This window comes from Mesoplodon bidens (genome assembly GCF_964165515.1).
Source record: "Mesoplodon bidens genome assembly, chromosome: 15".
In the NCBI taxonomy this organism is placed as follows: Eukaryota; Metazoa; Chordata; class Mammalia; order Artiodactyla; family Ziphiidae; genus Mesoplodon; species Mesoplodon bidens.
Genome location: NC_138171.1, coordinates 16902687 through 16924883, shown reverse-complemented (window position 1 = coordinate 16924883; position 22197 = coordinate 16902687). Strand labels below are relative to the sequence as shown.

Sequence of the window (22197 nt, the reverse complement as noted above, 5' to 3'; positions counted from 1 at the left end):
AGACAGAAACACTTGCCCAAGGTCACAGGATATTAACACAAAGATATGCTCTGCGGCCTCACTTAGAATTACTGCGATTTTGGTAACAGTTTGAGTGTCCATCAGCAAAGGAACAGTGAATAGGAAATAGGAATGGGAAATTAATCCCACAATATACAATGTGATACAGATGTTTTTTAAAATGTTGTATGTGTTGACATGGAAAGCTGTGTGTGAGGGGAAGAAAGTGAGTTGCTGAACAATATGTATAGTACGGCCCATTTTTCTGGGGGGATAATGGATGCGATATGTAGATGAGGGCGCAGACAAAAGTCTGGAAGGAGAATCACCATTTTGTTAACAGCAGTTACCCCTGGCAATGAGATTGAAGGTGGGCTGGAGGAGAAGCTTTCACTGTTTATTTCAAAGTCTTGGGTATGTTGGAATTCTTCCCTACAGTTTATGCAACACCATTATGTGGGTTGTTTTTTTTTTAAACTGGCTTTGTGAGTGTGTGGGAGGAGGGATGTAGAGGAGGAGGAGCTTGGCAGCGCAGGGGCAGCTCTGTCCGGAAAGAGGCAGGACCCGGGGCTCCGCCCTGGTTTGCTTGGTGCCCTTGGCCAGCCACCACTTCTCTCGGGGCAGGAGCCAGACACCTGCCGCTGTGTGTTGGCGGAGGCTGAGAATGAGGTGTGCAGGTTTCCTCCAGAGCGCATTAGAGCAGCCAGTTTCTAAGGCACTAGAATGACTGGGAAGTTGTTGACATTTTAATAAAAAGGCAGTGAAGGAGGCAGCATGGCGGTCAGACTCTTGAGTTGCCTGCTAAGAAGGGGGCACTGGGCGGAGCTTTTCTCACCTGTCCAGCAGGCCAGGCCCTACCCCTGCCCTGAGTTAGAACCCTTGGTCTGGGCAGCTTCAGATCAAGCAGGAGAAAACCTGGGGCGAGCTGAGCCCTGGTGCCTGAGCCTCAGTTCTTCAAAAAGCAGAGCGGGGCAAGGGTCTCAGCTCAGCTGTGGTTCTCCTCCCAGGACGGTGCCCAGGCAGTGCAAGACAAGGTGAGCTCTGTGCCCCGGCTTTGGCTCAACACAAGAGAGTGCCAGAGGTGTCAGGTGATGAGGCTGGCTCCGGAGGGAATGAGCTGCCCCTCCCTGGATGGATCCACGATTGGGCTAATCCCAGAGTCGGGTGGTCCCCATCAGGGAGAGCTGTGCAAGACAAGCCCTTTCCATGGTCAGTTCTCCAGGCTCTAAGAGAAAGGGAAAGTGACTCCGCTGTTGGAATCAGGGAAGGCTATGTGGGAGAGTCAGCATTTGAGCTGGAATTGGAGGTGGGGAGCGATGGAGGGGGGCGGAGGGAAGATTTCAGAGAGTGAAATATGACAGTGTTAAAGGGAGCTCCTCCCTGTATGGCAGAACACACACCGAGGCTCAGGGAGCTGGAGTCGCTTGCCCAAGGTCACACAACTTAAGCTGTGCTGTACCTTTTTCAAAAGGGTCCCCAGGGCAGGGCCCCATGAAGGAGTCAGTATCGTGATTCAGGTCCAGCGGTTAATTAGTAACTGGAAAGCCCTGCAGCCGGTTCCCAGCCAGCAGGGCTGGGAGGTTGAACTTCAGCTGGTTTGGGAGCCTGAGCAATTGGGTGACAGGTCGCTCCTGACCCGGGAAGGTTGTTCGGCAAGTCAGGGTTGGGTTTCAGGTCAGAGGGACCATGCAGAGAGGCCGGAAGGCAGAGCTGGGCACGGGACTGCTGCCCAGGACCTGAGCTGGGATCCAGCCTTCTCAGGTGAGCGGCTCAGCCGTGAGCAGGGCACCTGCCTGCCGGCCTGTTGGTCTACCAAACTGGGGAACTAGTTACCTAGCTAATTTCCTTTCTAACTACCCTACGGACTTCTTTCCTTCCTAACTCCCTTCCTTCATTTTTTCTATCATTTCCCTCCTCCCTTCCTTCTTCTTCTTTTTTCCTTTTCTTTTTTTTTTTTTTTTTTTGTGGGATCTTTAGTTCCCTGACGAGAGATCGAACCCGCACCCCCTGCAGTGGAAGCGCGGAGTCTTAACCACTGGGCCGCCGGGGAAGTCCCCCTCCATCCCTTCTTCGCTCCTTTCCTTCCTTCCCTCTCAACTAATTCTCTGCCTTCTCAGCTGCCTAATTTTCTTCCTTCCTAACTAACCCATTTAATCCTAACTTCCTTCCCACTAACTTCATTCCTTTCTTTTCTAAATTCCTCACTTCTTCCTGAAATTCCAGGCCATGGGCTTTGGAGTCAGACTGCCTGGGTTCAAAACCCAGTTATATCATTTACTACCTAAATGTCTCAGTCAAGTCACTTGGCCTCTCCATGCCTGTTTCCTCCTCTTTAAAACAGCAATGATGATAGTTCCTAACCCATGGCACTGCAGGAACAAAATAAGACCCAGTTGGTATGCACTGTCATTGGTATGTCATTGCTAGGCAGTGGGCAGGCAGTCTTGTCAAGGAATAAATGACGGTAGAGTGAAGACAGTGTAATAACAGAAGTGGGCCCAAAGAAGGGAGCTAGGGTTCATGGCACTGGGGGTGGTCTGGGGGGGCTTCTGGGGAAGGCGAGCGAGGACAGATGCAAAGGTTATAGCTGAGCAGACCAGATTGGTCAGGGGAGTGTTCCCAGAAGAGGGAGCTGTGTGACACCACCCGCACTCCCACCGCATTCAGCAGGTCCAAGGAGATGGGGGCAGGTCAGTGTAGTGATGGGGCAAAGGGGTGCAAGTCTCGGCTGGGGCAAGTTAGGGGAGGAACAGGCTGGAGGGTTCACGGAGGAGCTTGGACTACCCACCCCGCACCCGCCGGGAGTTTGCAGGGGTCTCTGTAGGTCTGAAGAGTCGGGGAAAAAATATTGATGTTCATTCAGCCTCTGGCCAGAAAAATCAGAGGGCAGTGGTACCAGGAGAGAAAGATGCTGAGAGTTTGCTCAGGTGTAGGAGTCACAGTCAAGCGGATGGGAGAGTGTGTTTGGGGGCAGCAAGCATGTCAAAGCTCCCACCAGGACTTAGTACCTAAGTATTAAGTGAACGGCAACACTTTGAGAATTTTTACACAGTGGTACAAAGATAAAAAGGAACCTAACCCACTGTCACCTTGGGTCATGTCCCTCCAGCCGTTTTTTTGATGGTTATGTGCATGTCTTTACTTTCTTTACAAAGATGGTATTCCTGGTCACCTACCATTTGGAAACCTGCTTTTTGCCTTGACATTGTATCACATGTATGTTCCCGTTTTGATTCACATAAGCTTGTATACCATTTTTAAAATAAATTTATTTATTTTATTTATTTATTTTTGGCTGCGTTGGGTCTTCGTTGCTGCGGGCTTTCTCTAGTTGTAGTGAGCAGGGGCGACTCTTCATTGCAGTGCGCAGGCTTCTCATTGCAGTGGCTTCTCTTGTTGCAGAGCACGGGCTCTAGGCACACAGGCTTCAGTAGTTGTGGCTCGCAGGCTCTAGAGCACAGGCTCAGTAGCTGTGGCGCATAGGCTTAGTTGCTCCACAGCATGTGGGATCTTCCCAGACCACGGCTCGAACCTGTGTCCCCTGCATTGGCAGGAGGATTCTTAACCACTGTACCACCAAGGAAGCCCTTGTATACCATTTTTTAGCTGGGTAATTTTCCATTTTATGTATGTACTATAATTTATCTTATCAGTTCATCCCTTGATTCATTAGTCAAATAGGTACTGAGCACTAACTATATTACAGGTTCTGATCTAGATGCTGGAGGTTCAACAGTGAACAAAAAAAGTCTTTGCCCTTGCAGAGCCGATGTTCTATTTCAAGACAGAAAATAAACAAAGAGTTGCAGGATAAGGTGTCAGAGAGTGATGTGTTACAGAGTAAAATATAAAGCAGAAAATGTGGATGGGGAACCAGTGGGACTTGTATTGTGGTGTGGTCAGCCATCCTGGTTTGCCCAGGACTGTACTGGTTTAAGCACTGAAAGTCTCACATCCCAGGAAACCCCTAGGTCTGAGACAAACCGGGACAATCAGTTATGTGCAGTCAGAAAAGTCCTCTCTGAGAGGCGACATTTGAGCAGAGACCTCTGTGATTTTAGTGGAAGCCAGCCATGCAGACATCGGGGGGTGGGGTGGGGGTGGGGGAGAATATTCTAAGCAGAGGGAAACATAAGTGCAAGGGACAGGAGGCTAGAGGGTGCTCTGTGTGTTTGAGGAACAGCAAAAAGACCAGACAGGTTCTAGCGTAGTGAGAGGGAGGGCCTGGAGACCCAGGTGGAGATGGAGATGTGAGCCGGGTCACGTGGAATCTTGTTGACCATGGTAAAGACTTTGGATCTGAATCCTAAGTGTGGTGGGAAGAAAAATGGAGTTTTTGAGCAAAAAAGTCACATGATCTGATTTCCAGTTTTAAAGAGTCACTCTGGCTTTGGTGAAGAAAGATTGTAGAGGCTCAAGATAGAAATAGGGACGCAGGCATATATACAATGGAATATTACTCAGCCATAAAAAGGAACGATATAGTATCATTTGCAGAGATGTGGATGGACCTAGAGAGTGTCATACAGAGTGAAGTAAGTCAGAAAGAGAAAAACAAACATTGTGTAAGATCGCTTATATGCTGAATCTAGAAAAATAGTACAGATGAACTTATTGGCAAAGCAGAAATAGAATTACGGATGTAGAGAACAAACTTATGGATACCAAGGAGGGAAGAGAGGGGTGGGATGAATTGGGAGATTGGGATTGACATATATATACTCCTATGTATAAAATAAATAAGTAACGAGAACCTACTGTTTAGCACAGGGAACTTTACTCAATGATCTGTGCTGACCTAAATGGGAAGGAAATCCAAAAAGGAGGGGATATATGTATACATATAACTGATTCACTTTGCTGTAGAGCAGAAATTAACCCAACATTGTAAAGCAGTTCTACTCCAATAAAAATTAATTTAAAAAAAAAGAAATAGGGACACAGTAGGGATGCTAAGGCAATAATCCATGCAAGTGATGATGGTGGCTCAGGACAGGGTGGCTGCAGTAGTTTCTGGATATATTTTGAAGGTGGAGTCTAATGAGATTTCATGGTGGAATGGAGGAGGGATGAGGATGCAGAGTTTCTAGAATGAATTCTGAGTTGGTGGCTTGGACTTTTGAGTAGGTGGCAGTACCATGACTGAGATGGATGTCCGAGGGAGGAGTAGTCTGGGGCAGAGTGGAAGGAATAAGGGTCAAGACTTTCCTTTTGGACATGTTAAGAGTGAAGCGCCTCTGGGCATCTAACTAGTGAAGTGTCGGAGAAGCCAGAGTCAGGAGAGAAGCAGAGCTAGAGAGATGAGTTTGGAATTTGTGGCGTTTAGTCGACACTTAAAACCATTAAACGTGTTGTGGTCAACTGGGGAACAAGTATAGATAGAGGCCGGGGCCAGCGTTTCAGGGTAAAAAAGAGGGGAATACAGTGGAAGATCTGAAGAAAGAGCAATCCACGAGGCAGGAGGGAAACTGGGAGATCCTAAAGCCAGCTGCGAAAAGCAGGTTATGTCCTCAGAGACACTGACTTAGGTGAGGACAAAGAATCCATCGCCGGCTCTGGCACAGGAGGTCATTGGTCCAGTCTCTTGGAGGCATGTTGGGATGACAGCCTCTTTGGAATGGATTCAAGAGAGAAAAGGAGGGGGAGTGGGGACTAAGTCCAGACAACTCTTTCAAGGACTTTAACTGAGAAGGGAACATAGCAGTGGGACAGTCTCTCAAGAGGGATGTAAGTTCCAGAGAGGGAGCTATTACAGCTGGCGGGTATTCTGAAGTGCCCTACGGTGGGACACTGAGGTTATTATTATTTTTATTATTGTTTTCCTGTTCTAAGCAGTGCTCCTAAATGAAGGCTGCATCAGCGTCTTGTCATTGAAAAGAAATGTCCTTGTTCTGGGCATTTGTTTTGCCAACATGATATCCTGTCCATCTGTGTATTGGTTCAACATTTCTGTTCTTAAAAAATGGAGAGCTCTGATACTGGTCTTGGGTTTTCCTTGTATGACACCCCCGCTTCAGAGCCCACAGAGAACTCCCAAGGCCACTGGGCTTAGGTCCCTCCCTGACCAACCCCTCAGCCCCAGCTGCACAGATACCCACCCTGTGGTGAACTACAGAGGTCTGGGTGTGGCATGTGGTAACCACACAGAAAGTTCCAGAAGGGCAGGAGCTGAGTCAGGCCCTGTCAACTCCTTCATTCCCCAGAACACCCCATATAACCTCCGCGAGAGAGAGGAAGGGACCCTGTGAGTACCTGATTATCGCACCAGGCAGCAAGGCCTTCATGCACCAGGGTGCCACCGGGACCCTGCTTCCTGGCTCTTACACAGCCAACCAGCCCTGCCCTGGAGACAGCGGCCAGAGCCCCGGAGCGCCGGCAGGGAAAGGCCCAAAGGGCCAGGTGTTCAGCAAAGACCAAGGCCACGCTGACTGAACCAGACACCCGGGCTCTGAAACACCTGCAGGTTCTTGGGAGGCAAAGGGCTCTTGGCTGCCACGGTGAGGTCTCTAGAACCTCATCTTCAGCCCTAGATGGTCTGCACCAGGCCTTGGTAGGCCCCGGGGAACATGTATCCTCACAGACAGGCCCCCTACACACACACACACACACAAACACACACACACACACGTACAACACACACACAATTTACTGATATACACCAATATGAACACAGACACACAATGACGACTGTCACACACAGGTATCACACAGACTCACACTTACACACATACACACAGCACGTTAACATATATAGAGGTACACACTGCCATGTCCACACACTACACTACACAGAGACTCATTGAAGCACATCTCCACACAGTGAGAACAGAGAGTCACAGATGTACAGACACACCGACAAAATTATACAAACATGGTCACACTGATGCACAAATACCCTGACATACAGGGACACACTGATACACCAGACAGACACACTGACACACATTTCTGCACCAAACACCTGCACACACACTCCTTGCCCCACACTCTCACACGCATTCTAACAAGCCCCAGCGTCGCCCGGGCTCTCCGGCAGCTGTCGCTCACCGCCTTCCACCCACACCCCCCAGGGGGAGGCGATGTCCCCGAGGGAACAGAGGTCTTCGGTCCCTTCTTAAGCCCCACTGGCATCCGCGTGACATCAGCAGCCCCCTTGCTGCGGCTGGGAGTTCCGAGCTGGGTGCCGGGGCCGGGCCGGCGCCAGGCACAGACACTTCGGCCCTTGTTGGGAGAACACAGAGAGGCTCTCTTGTCCACTGCCCATCCTCCGGCTCCAACCACTGGTTCTCCCAGCGGCCTCTCCTCAGGCTGTGCAGGTACGTGGGGCTGGGGAGGCCGGGGCCTGGCAGAGGGGCTGTCAGGGCCAGGCCAGGAGGGGGTGTGAGCTGCCTGCGGGAGCACAGACACGGGGCACTGGCTGAAGCCAGGCCGCACTCCCTATCTGGCCAGTTCTGTGGCTCACTCTCTCAGGGCTCCACAGGGCTGGGCCATTCCCTCGCTTCCCCTGTGGTCACTTTCTCAGCTCCCAAGAAGCCCAGGGGGTGATTGCTCCAGGGATCCCCTTGTAAAGACAGGTGGTCTCTACGGCAGCCCAGGTCCCACATTAGGCCAAAGCTGTGGTCCTGGCATGCACAGTGCCCAGCAGCCCACACGAGCAACTGGGTTCTCAGGTGAGATCTCGGTTCTTGGCCTTGATCTTCCAAGCAGGGATAGGGCTATGGGTTACTGGGCATGCTGAGCCAGGGCCTGGACATACCGGCCTCCTCCACCCTGCAGGCTGGGCGCAGGGAAGACATATGCTCCTGGCCACATAGACCGCTGGTCACACTCTCCACTGTTTCATCTCAAATAGACATAGGTCAGTGGGTCTGTCCATGGCTCTGGCCCAAGGTCCCCAGGGCAGCTGCCCTTCCAGGGACATTAGGCGGAAGTCTCTGTGGCAGAGAGATAATAGCCAGCACAGATCCCAGCCCGGGGCTGTCCCCAGGGATCCAGGGGAGCCCAGTCTGCCCCTCACAAGCTGTGGGACCCTAGGCAAGTCCCTTTCTGGGCCTCAGACTCCCCACCAGTGAAATGGGGGGAAGGGCTCAGACTTCATGCTCTGCAAGACTCCTTCCAGCCTTGGCCACCCCAGATGTCCAGAGTTGCCCTGGCTCCCAGGGATCTTGCTGCCCTGGCCGTCCTCAACCCTTGAAAAGACTCAGCCTAGGAGGGGCCACCCCTGACCATCCTCCCTCTCTCCCTCCTGAGACGTTTGATGGGAGAGGCTGGGTCCAGGGGATATCATTTCTTGTCCCATGCGGGGGTTGCTGACCTTGGGCAGGTGTCTGGGTTGGGGAAGGGTGGAGAGGGCAGAGGTGCCTAAGGCCCCAGACAGGTGACACTAATTCCCCAACATCAGCTCTCTCATCCTGTTTCTCCTTGTGTCCCCAGAGCCCACCTGATCACTGTTACAAGATGGACTCTAGCCCGGCTGGGACCCCCAGTCTACAGGTGAGTGGGTCTTGGTTCCCCCACCCACCAACAGGGGGCTCACTTCCTCCCAAGGCTGAGGAAAGCCCTGGAAGTCCCAGTCAGCCAGGTGGGCGGTCCCAGGACTGGGGGTGCCCACAGGAATCCCTGTGAGCCCCCAGAACAGGGCCGTTTACAGGGTAAAGAGAGAAGGGACTTGGGCAAGGGCTTCAAGAAGTAAATGGGGGGCTTCCCTGGTGGCGCAGTGGTTGAGAGTCCGCCTGCCGATGCAGGGGACACGGGTTCGTGTCCCAGTCCGGGAAGATCCCACATGCCGCGGAGTGGCTGGGCCCATGAGCCATGGCCGCTGAGCCTGTGCGTCCGGAGCCTGTGCTCCGCAACGGGAGAGGCCACAACAGTGAGAGGCCCGCGTGCCGCAAAAAAAAAAAAAAAAAAAAAAAAAAGAAGTAAATGGGGTGGAAAATCATGGGATTGGCCCTGAGGACACCTGCGTTCTCATGCCAGTGGGGCATCCTGGATGGCTCTTCTCTGGGCTTCAGTTTCTTCACGCTCACATGTGGTACAACGGCCAGCAGCCTCCCAAGGCTGTTGTGTGAAGCAGGTGAGATAGTGGGTGGGTTGGCAGGTGGATGGAAAGAAGGAAGGAAGGGAGGGAGGGAGGAGGGAGGGAGGGAGGAGGGAGGAGGGAGGGAGGAGGGAGGGAGGAGGGAGGAGGGAGGGAGGAGGGAGGGAGGAGGGAGGGAGGAGGAGGGAGGGAGGGAGGAAGCCTAGTAGAGATATTGGAAAAGGAGCAGGGCTTGGACCAGGGGAAAGAGAGGGGGCTAAGGGCTAGGGACCCTGTGATTTTAATCACTTCTTTCTTTAAATGTCTTTAGCCCCCAAGGGCCAATGGGAATATCAACCTGGGGCCTTCCGCCAACCCAAAGTGAGTTCTCATCTCTCATATAAGTTTCCGCCCCAGCTGCCCTCATACCTGGCTCCCCTCTCACCTTGGGAATATAATCCAATTCTCTGGCCCAGCGTCGAGATCCTCTGCCCTGTGGGCCTAGGACCGGCCCCTAGCTCCGTCCCCCACGAACTCCCCAGCCTCTGCCCATGCTGAGCCCTGTGGCTGAAGTAACCCCCCAAAGTCTGCATGACTAGCAGCTCCCCACCCTCCAGGCCCTTCTCAGTCTTTGGGGGTCAGATTCCTTTGCCTTCTATGCTGTTGCGTCTGGTTTGCTCCGGACCTTGTCTGTTTTTACACGATTGTGAGATCCCCAGGGGCAGGGGCCAGTCTTCTAAGACCCTCTTGGCTGGGAGAACATGGCGTTCTTAGAAAGCTCCCTGCCTTCTCCAGCTTCAAAGTTAAAAAGAAGCTCTGATTTGAACTAAAGCATCAAGTTTCCCAAGCTTGCAAATGATGACCCATGTTCCTCCCTCGTCCCGCAGTGCCCGGCCCACCGACTTCGACTTCCTCAAAGTCATTGGCAAAGGAAACTACGGGAAGGTGAGTGACCCGTGAGCGTGGAAGGCCTGGGTCTCCCCTTCTCCGGCCTCTTCTGCCCCCTGCTGTGACTTGCACATGCAGAGAGGGAGCTTACAACCTGCAGAATCATGGGCGCAGGGCAGGGGCTGGAGGCCTGCACTGCCATCGAGAAATACAAAGCCTGGAGGAGTAGTCGCCATAGATTCTGCACTTTGTCTTTCTGCTCAGGTCCTACTGGCCAAGCACAAGTCCGATGGGATGTTCTACGCAGTGAAGGTGCTACAGAAAAAGTCCATCTTAAAGAAGAAAGAGGTACCAGGGCTTGGGCCCAGGCATCTCCTCTCCTGCTTCTTGACGGCCCCCCGCCCCCAGCCTCAGGTGGCTTCCTAAGATGCGTCCCAACTCTGGGCACAGAGGTGGCCCAGCAGGGGGGTCAGGTGGTGCCCGGGATGCTGACCCTTCTCCAGGAAGGCAGGCTAACCGCCTTACCCCAAGGGCCTGCAGGTGACCCGGCCTGGCTCTCTGCTTTCCCCTAAAGATTCAGGGCTCCATGGTGGACCAGTCCTCTGCTCTGTCAGGTGCCGGCCTCCCCATCTGTGCAACGTGGGGGTCACACTTCAGGCTCTCCAAAGGCCCTTCAAGCTACAGCCAATGGGGAGTTCTAGATACTTTGGCTGACTTGAGTCTCTCAGCACCAACTCCATGAGAAGGACAGAGCGGGCCCTGAGAGAGAACTGAATGTCAAGTTGGAGGACTCAGGGGAGGGAATTAATGTGAAAAAGGACATCGAAGGGAAGGTGTCCTTCAGAAAGCTGAAGGAGGTGGCCTTGCCGCTGGCCTTGAAGATAGGATTTTGATGGTCTGAAAACGGCATCCAGGCAGGGGAACAGCAACCAAAGCTGAATGTGGATAGTGCTAAGCTTCTTCCCTCTGCAAGATTGTCCTTGGGACTCATTTACGCGGTATTAACATAGCTTTGCTTACTGTCCCAGGGAAGGGGGCGGGGCATTTGGATCCAGGGCTGGAGGTGCACCCACGTGGACTGGTCGGGGATGAGGTGGACCACACAGAGTCCTGGATGCTAAGCAAGGAGGCTGGGCTTGGCTCTGAGGGCAGTGAGGAGTCACGGTGGGTGTTTGAGCAGGGGCACGAGAAGGTCCTGGGTGAGGTGGCCGTGTAGGCGGTGACACGGCCTGTCTGTGTGACTCTGCAGCAGAGCCACATCATGGCGGAGCGCAGCGTCCTCCTGAAGAACATGTGCCACCCCTTCCTCGTGGGCCTGCGTTACTCCTTCCAGACGCCGGAGAAGCTCTACTTTGTGCTGGACTATGTCAATGGGGGAGAGGTGGGTATAGGTCCACCTGGCGCCTTCCCTGCCCGGCTCTCAGCAGGAGCTTTCCATCCCACATGCTCATGGTGCCCCAGGTTCTGGAACAATCTCCCCTCATCCTTACAACAGACCCATTCTGCAGCTGAAAAAAACCGAGGCTCGGGCAGGTAACTCACTTGCTCAAGGCCACTCAGCCTGTACCCGGCAGAGCCAGGATTTGAAGGCGGGTCTATCTAACTCCCAGCCAAGCAGAGCTGCCCAGAATCCCTTCAGTGGACCTGGGAAAAGTCACTGTTAGAGGAGCTCTGTGGTCAGTATTTCTAATGCCCCCATCTTACACCAAAGACCACTGCATGGGAGTGACCAGTCCCTGTGGGAATGATCTGAGGCCACCTGGTGACCCAGAAGCACAGCTGGGATAAGCTGGGCTCCCTCTTCTGCCACTCTGAGCAAGATGACAAGATGGCCCTTCTCAGTGACCCCAGATTTAACCTGTGTGACCTCATGCTCTTTAGCCTGATGCCAAGAGGGAAGTTTTTGTCCTGCATCCCTAAATTCCCTGCTGGAGGTAAAGGGCTTTCTTTGCCAGCCAAATAGACCAAAGCAACTGGCCCGGGAGCAGATCTAACCCAGGCTCAGTTTGACCATCATAATCATTTTATCACCTGGGCTGGAGGAAAAGCACATCTTTTTTTTTTTTTTTTTTTTTTTTTTTTGCGGTACACGGGCCTCTCACTGTTGTGGCCTCTCCCATTGCGGAGCACAGGCTCCGGACGTGCAGGCTCAGCGGCCATGGCTCACGGGCCCAGCCGCTCTGCGGCATGTGAGATCTTCCCAGACCGGGGAACGAACCCATGTCCCCTGCATCAGCAGGCGGACTCTCAACCACTGCGCCACCAGGGAAGCCCGAAAAACACATCTTTGACGCACCCGGGTTCACATCACAGCTCTGCCAATTACAGTACGTGACCTTGGGCAAGTCACCTGACTGCTCTGACTCTGCCAGTTTCCTTTTCTGTGAAACTGACCTCCTACTTGATACCTGGAAGGTAGTCAGGAAGATTAAAGGAGATTAGAGACGTGAAAGGGTCTGGCTGGAGACTGAAACTCAATAGGTGCTCCATCCCTGCTAATTCATCTTTCCTGCTGACACTTTGCCTGCTCTGTGGGGCAGGGGCCAGCATGCCCTTCCTTGTATGAGGACATTGCAGCTTAGAGAGTGGGTTACTTGGCCAGCTGCCCCCCACCCCACACTCGAGGAGCTGGAGCCCCCCAGGAACCCGCTCACATGTCTCCTCCCCCTCCAGCTCTTCTTCCACCTGCAGCGGGAGCGCCGGTTCCTGGAGCCCCGGGCCCGGTTTTACGCCGCCGAGGTGGCCAGCGCCATTGGCTACCTGCACTCCCTCAACATCATTTACAGGTGAGGCCTGCCTGTGGCTCAGAGCTAGGCCTGGCCCTTCTGCCCCAACAGCCAGGCGTCGTATGGACCCCCAGATCCTGCTGTAATCCTGGTGAACTTGGTCCTCTGTCTGAGGAGGAGGGCCCGCCAGCAAGTGGGAGCCTCTTCCGTCCTGGGATTGAGTGCCCATCCTCCTCGGGCTCTCCCTGTGCATCTCTGCATCTCCATGAATAGTCCTCTTGCAGGACCCCGGTCCCCAGCTCACGTCACTAAGCAGCTGTGACATCACAGCGCCCTTTTCTCTCGTTTTCTGCAGGGACCTGAAACCAGAGAACATTCTTTTGGACTGCCAGGTTGGTGGGTATGTGTGTGTGCGTGCGCACGTGTGTGCTGTGTGCCCTTGAGTGTGTGTGCACGCATTGTGCATGCGTGCATGTGGCTAAGGACGCATTCAAGTATGTGTGCGCATGTGTGCCTATGCCTGTATACACACATACACGCATATAGGTACACACATGTGCGTTATGTGTACACGTGGCTACGTATCCATGTGCATGTACGTGTATACGGGGTGGGGGGCAGGGATGGAGCCATGTGGAGGCTCAAGGATTTTCTAGTCCTTCCATGGCATAGACTGTGTTCCCTGGAAAGAGACTCTGAGATGGAGCACTGGGTGCAGAAGCTTCCTGGAGAACACTCTCAAGAGATTCACGTTTAAGGGGGTGAGGAGGCAGGACTGGGCAGAGGAAGCAGCTCGCCTGCCTTGTGGTTGTAAGTGAGGCCTCCTCAGCTGATCTTACAGGGGTGGGGTGGGCCTGAGCTGGGATGGCTCTTTAGAACTGTTCCAAACTGAGGCAAGGAGGCTGGGCATCTGTGCGCCTACACTGACCAGTCACTGGATGGGGATTGCCCCTTGAGAGGGGGCATGACTTTGGATGAGGGCAATGGCCCAGCATGGGGGGATGGGCGGGACGGCTCCTAAAGAGGGATCTGGACAGAGCCCTGCAGCATCCACACTGCTCTACCAACCACCCTCTCTGCCACAAGGCGTGCTTTCTGGGTCCCCAACCCTCTGTTAAGGGGGCTGCTGCCACTAGGCCCCTCCGGCGAGAACCTTCTGGAACTGCTGCTGTTGTAGGTTGTCGATCTGAGTTTGTGATGAGTGGGGGTAGACAGTGCAGTGCCATCTCCCCACCTGGCCCCTGTGCTGCTCTTAGCATCCAGGTTAGAAGCACTGAGTCTCTGAGTGGAGCCGCCAGCCCGTGCCTTTGCCAGGGACATCAGACCCCACAGCTGCTGCCCCAGATGTGGCATCTGGGCTTTGGGGATAGACCTGGGTATACCTTTGGCTCAGACCACCCTCCCACCCCTGCCCTCCCTCCTCGATAGGGACACGTGGTGCTGACGGATTTTGGCCTCTGCAAGGAAGGTATAGAGCCTGAGGAGACCACGTCCACGTTCTGTGGCACCCCCGAGGTGAGCTAAACCTCCTGGGAGGGGCAAGGCTGGGAGTGGACAAGGCCACAGCTCCTGATTAGGGCCACCAGGTTATACCAGAGGGACCCACTTCTTCCACCCAAGCACTTCCCCGAGCTGGCTGTACACTCAGCCTTGGTTCCCTCCTCCGTGTCATGGGGGCACCAGCTCTAGGGGCTGCTGGGACCCGGCTGGTGAAACTCTGCAGTACTGCTGTCCGATAGAAGTAGAAACAGAAATGCAAACCATGTATGCAATTTAAAAATTTCCAGCAAGCACATTTAAAAAGAAAAAAGAGGGCTTCTCTGGTGGCGCAGTGGTTGAGAGTCCGCCTGCCGATGCAGGGGACACGGGTTCGTGCCCCGGTCCGGGAGGATCCCACATGCCGTGGAGCGGCTGGGCCCGTGAGCCATGGCCGCTGAGTCTGCGCATCCGGAGCTTGTGTTCCACAACGGGAGAGCCCACAACAGTGAGAGGCCCGCGTACCACAAAAAAACAAAACAAAAAAAAAAAAAAGAAAGAGGAGAAATCAACTTTAGTAATATATTTTATTTAACCCAACACAGGCAAAATAGTATCATGTCAACATACAATCAACATAAAATTGTTGAAATATTTTATTCTTTTTTTTCTAACTAAGTCTTTGATCTGGTGTGCCTTTTACACTTATGGTCCCTCTCAGCTCAGATCAGCCACATTTCAAATGTTTGGCAGTCACGCGTGGCTAGTGGCTACTGTCTTGGACAGCACTGCCCTACAGGGTGAAGTCCATGTGCCACAGGAGGCCCTGGCCTGACAGTTAAGATCAAGGTTTGCAAGGGTAAAGACACTGGTCTACCTCCTTCTTCCAGCCACCAAGATCCTGGAGGGTTAAAATTTGCAAGTTTCAGCAGTAATTCACATACATCTCTCTGTCCTGCCAAGGCCTCCCTGCAGCTTTGGGGTTAAAAACCTTTCCTTAAACTCCTTGGACCTTGGGCCCAAAGGGTTTCCCAGCTGCTTGGACAGATGTCTGGATTGGGGGTGGGGGACTGAGGCTGCAAGGCTGGCAAGCCCTCCCGAACTGGCATGGGACAGGAATTTAGCTTTTGTTTTTCTCCATGTGCTTGAGAATCTGGGTCTCAGATTTCCGCTGTCTCCTCAAGTTGGTTTTAGGGGAGCTGATGGACAGACGGCCTCTCTAAGCAGGAGCTATTGTCTGTGTTTGGGTATGGCAGGGTGTCCACAGACAGAACTGGCCTCCCAAAGCCTAAAATCCCAGCCGTCCCTTCCTTGGACGCTGCTGAGGCAAGGAGCAGGGGATATGGCACCTTGGATCATGTCGGAGACATGTGGCCCTGACAAGTCTCTTCCATGACTCAGCCACTGCCATGGTGCTGGGAGCACAGACAGGAGTAACCACAGTTGCTCCCGTTGTTCAAGGGGTAACACATATGTTAGCATGTGTTCTTAACACAGCCCGTAGGGAGGGATTCTGTGGTCCCATTATGTGGATGAGGAAACCAAGGTTCTAGGAGGTTCAATGACCTGCTTGTGACCACACACCCAGTAGAGCTCAGGTCTGCGTAATTCCCTGCCCCTCTCCGCACGCACAGTCTCTCGAAGTGGCTTTGTCTGTTGCTGATACCCCTTTCCTCAGTGGCAGAGACACCAGGCTAAGAGGCCACTAAGCCCTCGGGTTTGGCAGGAAGCACAGCTCAGGTTCTCTCCTTGCGCAAGGCACAGATACAAGGCACGCATTCAGCTGTCAGGAGGAATGCAAGTGCCACCTCCTCTTTCCTGACTCCTTTCCATTCATCTGTTACTAATATTTCCAGAGCGAGTATGTGCCACACTGACTTACACTTCATCCGTTAGTCTTCCCACTGCCCCGTGAGTATTCCCAGGGCTTTCCTAGTCCCAAGACACTGATTGGATGCTTTTGAACAAATTCGATAAAGGCACCCACTTTGTGCAGACTAATTAGAAAAAGTTTCCCCTTTCAATATATGTCAGTTGGGACTTCCCTGGTGGCACAGTGGTTAAGAATCCACCTGCCATTGCAGGGGACATGGGTTCGAGCCCTAGTCTGGGAAGATCCCACACGCCGCGTAACAACAAAGCCCACGTGCCACAACTACTGAAGCCCGTGCATCTAGAGTCCGTGCTCCACAACAGGAGAAGCCACCACAATGAGAAGCCCGTGCACCACAGCAAAGAGTAGTCCCCACTTACTGCAGCTAGAGAAAGCCTGAGCAGCAACAAAGACCCAACATGGCCATAAATAAATAAATAAATAAATATTTAAAATAAATATATGTCAGTTGTCAGATGCACCCCTATACTAGGGTTATGGCTTGGTAAGTTGATCATAGCCAGGCTTGCAGCCCCCTTTACCCCTTTGGCTGGTACTTTTGTGTGATGCACAACACATACAACTGTACAGGGCAGTCCTGCCTGATCTCCTCTATGTCCCTAGCACACTGGCAAAGAGCCCCATGCAAATCAGGTCTTCGACAAATGGATGCTGAATAAACACAGGCACAGACAAGTAAATATCACAGCAGGATCAACCCCTGTTGAGCTTTTCCTCCAAGTGCCTTGCTTACAAATGGGGAGACGGAGGCTGAGTGTCTTTCAGATAAATGTATTTCCCCTCAACAGTACCTGGCTCCAGAAGTGCTTCGTAAAGAGCCTTATGATCGGGCAGTGGATTGGTGGTCCTTGGGGGCCGTTCTCTACGAGATGCTGCAAGGCCTGGTGAGTGGGGTATAGTGGACTCTGGAAGAGATGGGGGTGGATCTGTCCCTTGTGTGGCCTCCTCAGGCTCCTTGAGGAACTGAATGAGCCATCACTGGTCTCCGAGCTGAACAGAGATGATGCCAAAGTGAATACAAGGATTAGATATATTTTTTCAATAAAGTCAGTTCCGCACTTTACAATATACCATCTCACATGTTACTCCTGTGGTGCCTCATGACAAGGAAACTGAGACTCAGAAAGGTCACAGTGCTGGGAGGTTGTGGAACCAGCCCCTGGACCCAATCCTAGGCTGCCTACTCTCCTCATCTGAAAAATTACAACCTGTCTCAAAGGATGCTTGTGAGGCTGGGATGAAATGATGACAGGAAACTGTTAACTTTGCAAAGTGCGAAGTCGTGGCACAAGCTGGATTAAGAGACATGGGATGGAGGAGGCACCTGGGGGATCCACAAGCCTCACACTGGTGGGGAGAGACTTCTCAGCCTTCCCAACAGCCTGTCCACTGTGCTGGATGCCCTTAGGTCTCTGTCTCTCTCCAATCTGCCACGTGAGCCATCGCACAGACACAGGTCTGGCTGAATCCTTCCAGCTGCCCACTTTGCTCCAAGTGTCCCTGAGAACTGTGCCCACTTTAGCGTGGATGATCCTCCCATCTCTCTCTCTCTCTCTCTCTCTCTCTCACCAGCCACCCTTCTACAGCCAAGATTTGTCCCAGATGTATGAGAACATTCTGAACCAGCCGCTACGGATCACTGGGGGCCTGACAGTGGCCGCCTGCGACCTCCTGCAAGCCCTTCTTCACAAGGACCAGAGGCAGCGGCTGGGCTCCAAAACAGACTTTGTAAGTGACCTGCTAGTGGAGCACTGGCCCCTCGTGGGGCTCTCAGCTTCCTGCAGAGGCAACCCAGAAGCAGTGACATGCATCCAGCTATTTTGTAAAACCGGGCACTGCTAATTCACGCATTTGGAGATTCACAGCTGCTGCTGCCTACTTATTTCCTTCATTCTAACACTTGTATTCAACCAGTATTTATGGAGCACCTACTATGTGCCAGGCATTGAGCTAAATGCTAGGGATTCGTTAGACCGGGTCTCTGCCCTTATTAAGTTTATGAGGGGAAGGCAGACAAACAAACACAAATTATTACAGACTGTGACAATACAATAAGAGGCCAGACAGGAATTCAGGCGAGTCTTTGCTGGGACTTGTGCTATATAGCACGAGGGGGCAAAAGAAAGTAACAGGTGCCCTTGCTTGCTCTCTGAGGAGGGTGGACTCGTTCTTTAAATGGGGTGAGAGTAGGGGCAGATCTGTGGGTTGGGCAGGAGGGGTGGCTTAGGTTGTCTGCCCAGCCCCTTGTTGGTGCTGTATGCAGGGCTCATGCCCAGTACCCTGCTTTTGTGTGTGTGTGTGTGGTATGCGGGCCTCTCACTGTTGTGGCCTCTCCCGTTGCGGAGCACAGGCTCCGGACGCGCAGGCTCAGTGGCCATGGCTCACGGGCACAGCCGCTCCGCGGCACATGGGATCTTCCCGGACCGGGGCACGAACCCGTGTCCCCTGCATCGGCAGGCGGACTCTCAACCACTGCGCCACCAGGGAAGCCCTGGTATCCTGCTTTTGCCCCCAGCACCTCAGAAGTGACAGTTGGTCTTTGGCCTTTTTGTATCTTATGGTTCATAATTTGTCCCAACTGTGCATGCTCCCTAGAAGTTTGCTCTTCTAGCGTAGAAGTTGAGATGCGTGGATTGTGAGACAAACTACGTGGGTTCAGATCCCTCCTCTGCCAATTACTAGGTGCAAGACCCTGGGCACATGGCTAACCTCTCTCTGTGCACCTGTTTTCCCGTCTGTAATAACAGCACCGAGTTCATAGCTCTTATGAAGATTAAATAATATATACAAACACTTAGGCCAGTGTCTGGCACGTAGTGCTTTTTAAGTGTTTGTACAAACTGCCCTATATGCCAGATACTGTGAAGTGTAATAACATTTAGGGCATTTGCCTACCCATCCCTGGACAGCTTAAAGAACAGGGCTTTCATGAAGACAGGTCCCCTCCTTCCCAGAGGAAATTTTCATCTTAAAAAATATGTATGATTTTTAAAATAAGGTATACATTCCCATAGATCAAAATCCAAAGGATATTCAGAAGAAGTCCCTCCAGCCACTGAGTTTTTTAAATTTGGGGACAATGAGTGTTACCAGTTTCTTGGGTGTGCGTCTGGAAATAGTTTGGATCTGGCTTTTTAGCAACCCCCCGGGGGGGGGTTGATATGGAGCCAGAGAATCATTCTTTGAGAAACACAGGTAAAGAGAGGGTCCTGCTGGAACAGGTGGAAGTTCGTGCCAGCACTGGTTTGGATTAGGAAAGAAATGGTGAGTCACGCCCAGGGCTGAATCCTAAATTCTGGATCTTTGGGAAACTGCAGCTTTTCTTGGGGCTTTATTTCCCAAATCTTCCTTAGTGAGTCGATTTGCTCTATTTCTCTGGTTAGAACTCTGGAAGAGTCAGGATGCACTGAAGCAGAATGGGGGACAGGGGGTCCCCAAGATCCCCCGGCACCCGCAAGAGCAGGTTCTGCTGTCTTGTTCACTGACATACCTCTACAGCCTAGTATGGTACAGAGTAGATGCTCACTAAATAGCTGTGGAATAAACAACTGCTACGAGGAGAAGGCTGGAGTTCGAGATAATGGCGAAGGGGAGAAGTCTAACTGCAGACACTCCTTTGTCCCAGGAAACCAGCCAGAATGGCAAGTTGCCTTCCTAGTGAAGAGTTTAGGGCTTGACAACCAGTTGCCAATAGAGCTGGAGCTCCGAGGCATGTGAGGTGGGGTGGGAACGCCAATGGAAAGGGCTACTTCTGATCAGCACCTTCTTCCTGCAGCTTGAGATAAAGAACCATGTATTCTTCAGCCCCATAAACTGGGACGACTTGTACCACAAGAGGCTGACTCCACCCTTCAACCCTAATGTGGTAAGAGGTCTTCACATTCTAGATTCTGGATTCCCAGGGCTAATGGAAGTTTGGAGGGTATCTGGGGAGGGTATCTGAGCCTGCTCTCTTTCTACAGATGGGAGAACCAAGGGTCCAAGAGGCTCAGTGATTTGTCCAAGGCCACCCCATAAGTTAGAGGCAGAATTGGGTCTAGAGCCCAGAAGTCCTGACCGCCAGTTCAGCTCTGTGTGAGGAGCCAGGCTGCACTTCTTTGTGTGTGTGTGTGTGTGTGGTACGCGGGCCTCTCACTGTTGTGGCCTCTCCCGTTGCGGAGCACAGGCTCCGGACGCGCAGGCTCAGTGGCCACGGCTCACGGGCCCAGCCGCTCCGTGGCATGTGGGATCTTCCCAGGCCGGGGCACGAACCTGCGTCCCCTGCATCGGCAGGCGGACTCTCAACCACTGCGCCACCAGGGAAGCCCCAGGCTGCACTTCTTTACTTTTAGCACCAATAACCCTCATCGCAGAGCTCTTTACAGTTTTTAAAGCGCTGTGTCATGGAGCACACCCAGACAGAGCCAAGCCCCGTAAAGATTTTCTTTCTATGTTTAGCTTTTTTCCTGATAATAAAAATGGCATGTATTCTTTCTAGAAAGTGTGTAAAACAGATGTTTAAAGCATCAAGGAGAAAAAGCTTATTATCTCACTACCCAAGAGAAAGCACCACTGGCATGTTTCCTTCAAGTCTTTTCTATGTTTTTTACATAAGTCACACTTCATACATATAAATATCATCTCTTCCCTCTTTCTTTTTGCTAAAAACGATGTCATTATTTCCCTGTCATATAAGACATTATAAGTATGATTTTAAGTGGCTGTATAATATTTCAGCCCTATGTGGGCAACATAATTTATTCTACCACATTCCTAATGGTGAACTTTAGGTTATTACCATTTTTTCTTTATCATAATGGACTGATGAATAGCTTTAAGTGTATATCTATGCCCACAGTTGTGATTATTTCCTTAAGATGGATTCCAATTGGGGAATTACCAAGTCAAAGAATGTGAATGTATTTTTAAAATTTATTTATTATTGAGATATAGTTGACTTACAGTATTACATTAGTTTCAGGTGTACGACATAGTAATTTGATATTTTTATACATTATACTCCATATGAAGTTATTATAAAGTATTACTATATTCCCGGTGCTGTCCATTACATCCTTGTAAGTTATTTATTTTATACCTAGTAGTTTGTACCTCTTAATCCCCTTCACCTATTTTGCCCTTCCTCCCATCCCTCTCCCCTCTGGGAACCACTAGTTTGTTCTCTGTACTGTATCTGTTGTGCACATTTTTTATGTCCTTGATTCATACTGCATTCATGTCACAATCTACTTCCTACTGGCAGCGTCTGGAGGGTTGGTGTGGAGCAGGTAGGGTGCTGGGGTGGGGGATGGAGGAATTGATAGATTGTTATTGGACCTCATGGAGTACAATGACCAATGTAAATGTGTGAATAAGTGACAATTAAGTAAGGATACCCCTGCGGCACTCAGAGGGGAGCACTAACATCTCTCTCGTGGCTGTGGGCTCCTTTGGCAGCTCTGACCCCAGTGTTCCCTTCTTATCATTGGCTTATATTCACAGGCAGGACCTGCTGACTTGAAACACTTTGACCCAGAGTTCACCCAAGAAGCTGTGTCAAAGTCCATTGGCTGCACTCCCGACACTATGGCCAGCAGTTCTGGGGCCTCAAGTGCCTTCCTGGGATTTTCCTATGCACCGGAGGATGATGCCATCTTAGATTGCTAGAAGAGAAGCACCTGTGAAACCACTGAAGCCAGCTTGTATCTGTAAGAATTACCTTCAGCTGCTATTCACAGTGACCCAAAGTAACAATGGCTTAAATAAGATTTTTTTTCCCAGCCCTTAAAAGAAGGGTGATGTTAGGTGGTCCAGGGCTGGTATGACAGGTCATCAGAGGCTTTCTGTATTTCTGCTCTGCCATCCTTGGCAAGTGGCTTCTACTATTAGGATTATTATATTATCATAAGATGGTGCTGGAGCTCTAACCACTGCTTCTGTGTCCTGGGCAGGGAAAAAGGAGGAAACGGCAAAAGGGCACCTTTATAGAGTGTCCCCAGAAGCCCCACCCAATGACTTCTGCTTGCATCTCAGTGGTCGTCCACCCTACCTGTAATGGAGGTTGGGATATATGTCTGATTAACTGGGCACATTACTCCCTACAATAACACAGGGGTTCCAACACTAAGAGAGAAGGGGGAAATGTTGGGTAGGCAACCAGTGCCTCTTTACCAGAGGGTCTCTTGGTGTTTGGAGTTTGATCTCAATGTGTAAAATGA

General features: G+C 51.8%; 1 protein-coding gene across 1 annotated transcript; it reads left to right on the top strand.

Annotated features, from left to right (window-relative positions):
• Positions 1–1563: 1563 nt before the first annotated feature.
• SGK2 (serum/glucocorticoid regulated kinase 2) lies at positions 1564–21646 on the top strand (the record flags this gene model as incomplete). Its single annotated transcript, XM_081256453.1, has 14 exons — positions 1564–1761; positions 7071–7316; positions 8434–8493; positions 9348–9397; positions 9904–9961; positions 10169–10252; positions 11154–11285; positions 12578–12690; positions 12986–13022; positions 14059–14145; positions 16789–16884; positions 17573–17728; positions 19776–19865; positions 21482–21646. The coding sequence occupies exons 3-14, from the start codon at positions 8458–8460 to the stop codon at positions 21644–21646; spliced, it is 1104 nt and encodes a 367-aa protein (XP_081112579.1). The 5' UTR covers positions 1564–1761; positions 7071–7316; positions 8434–8457.
• Between the last annotated feature and the right edge of the window lie 551 nt (positions 21647–22197).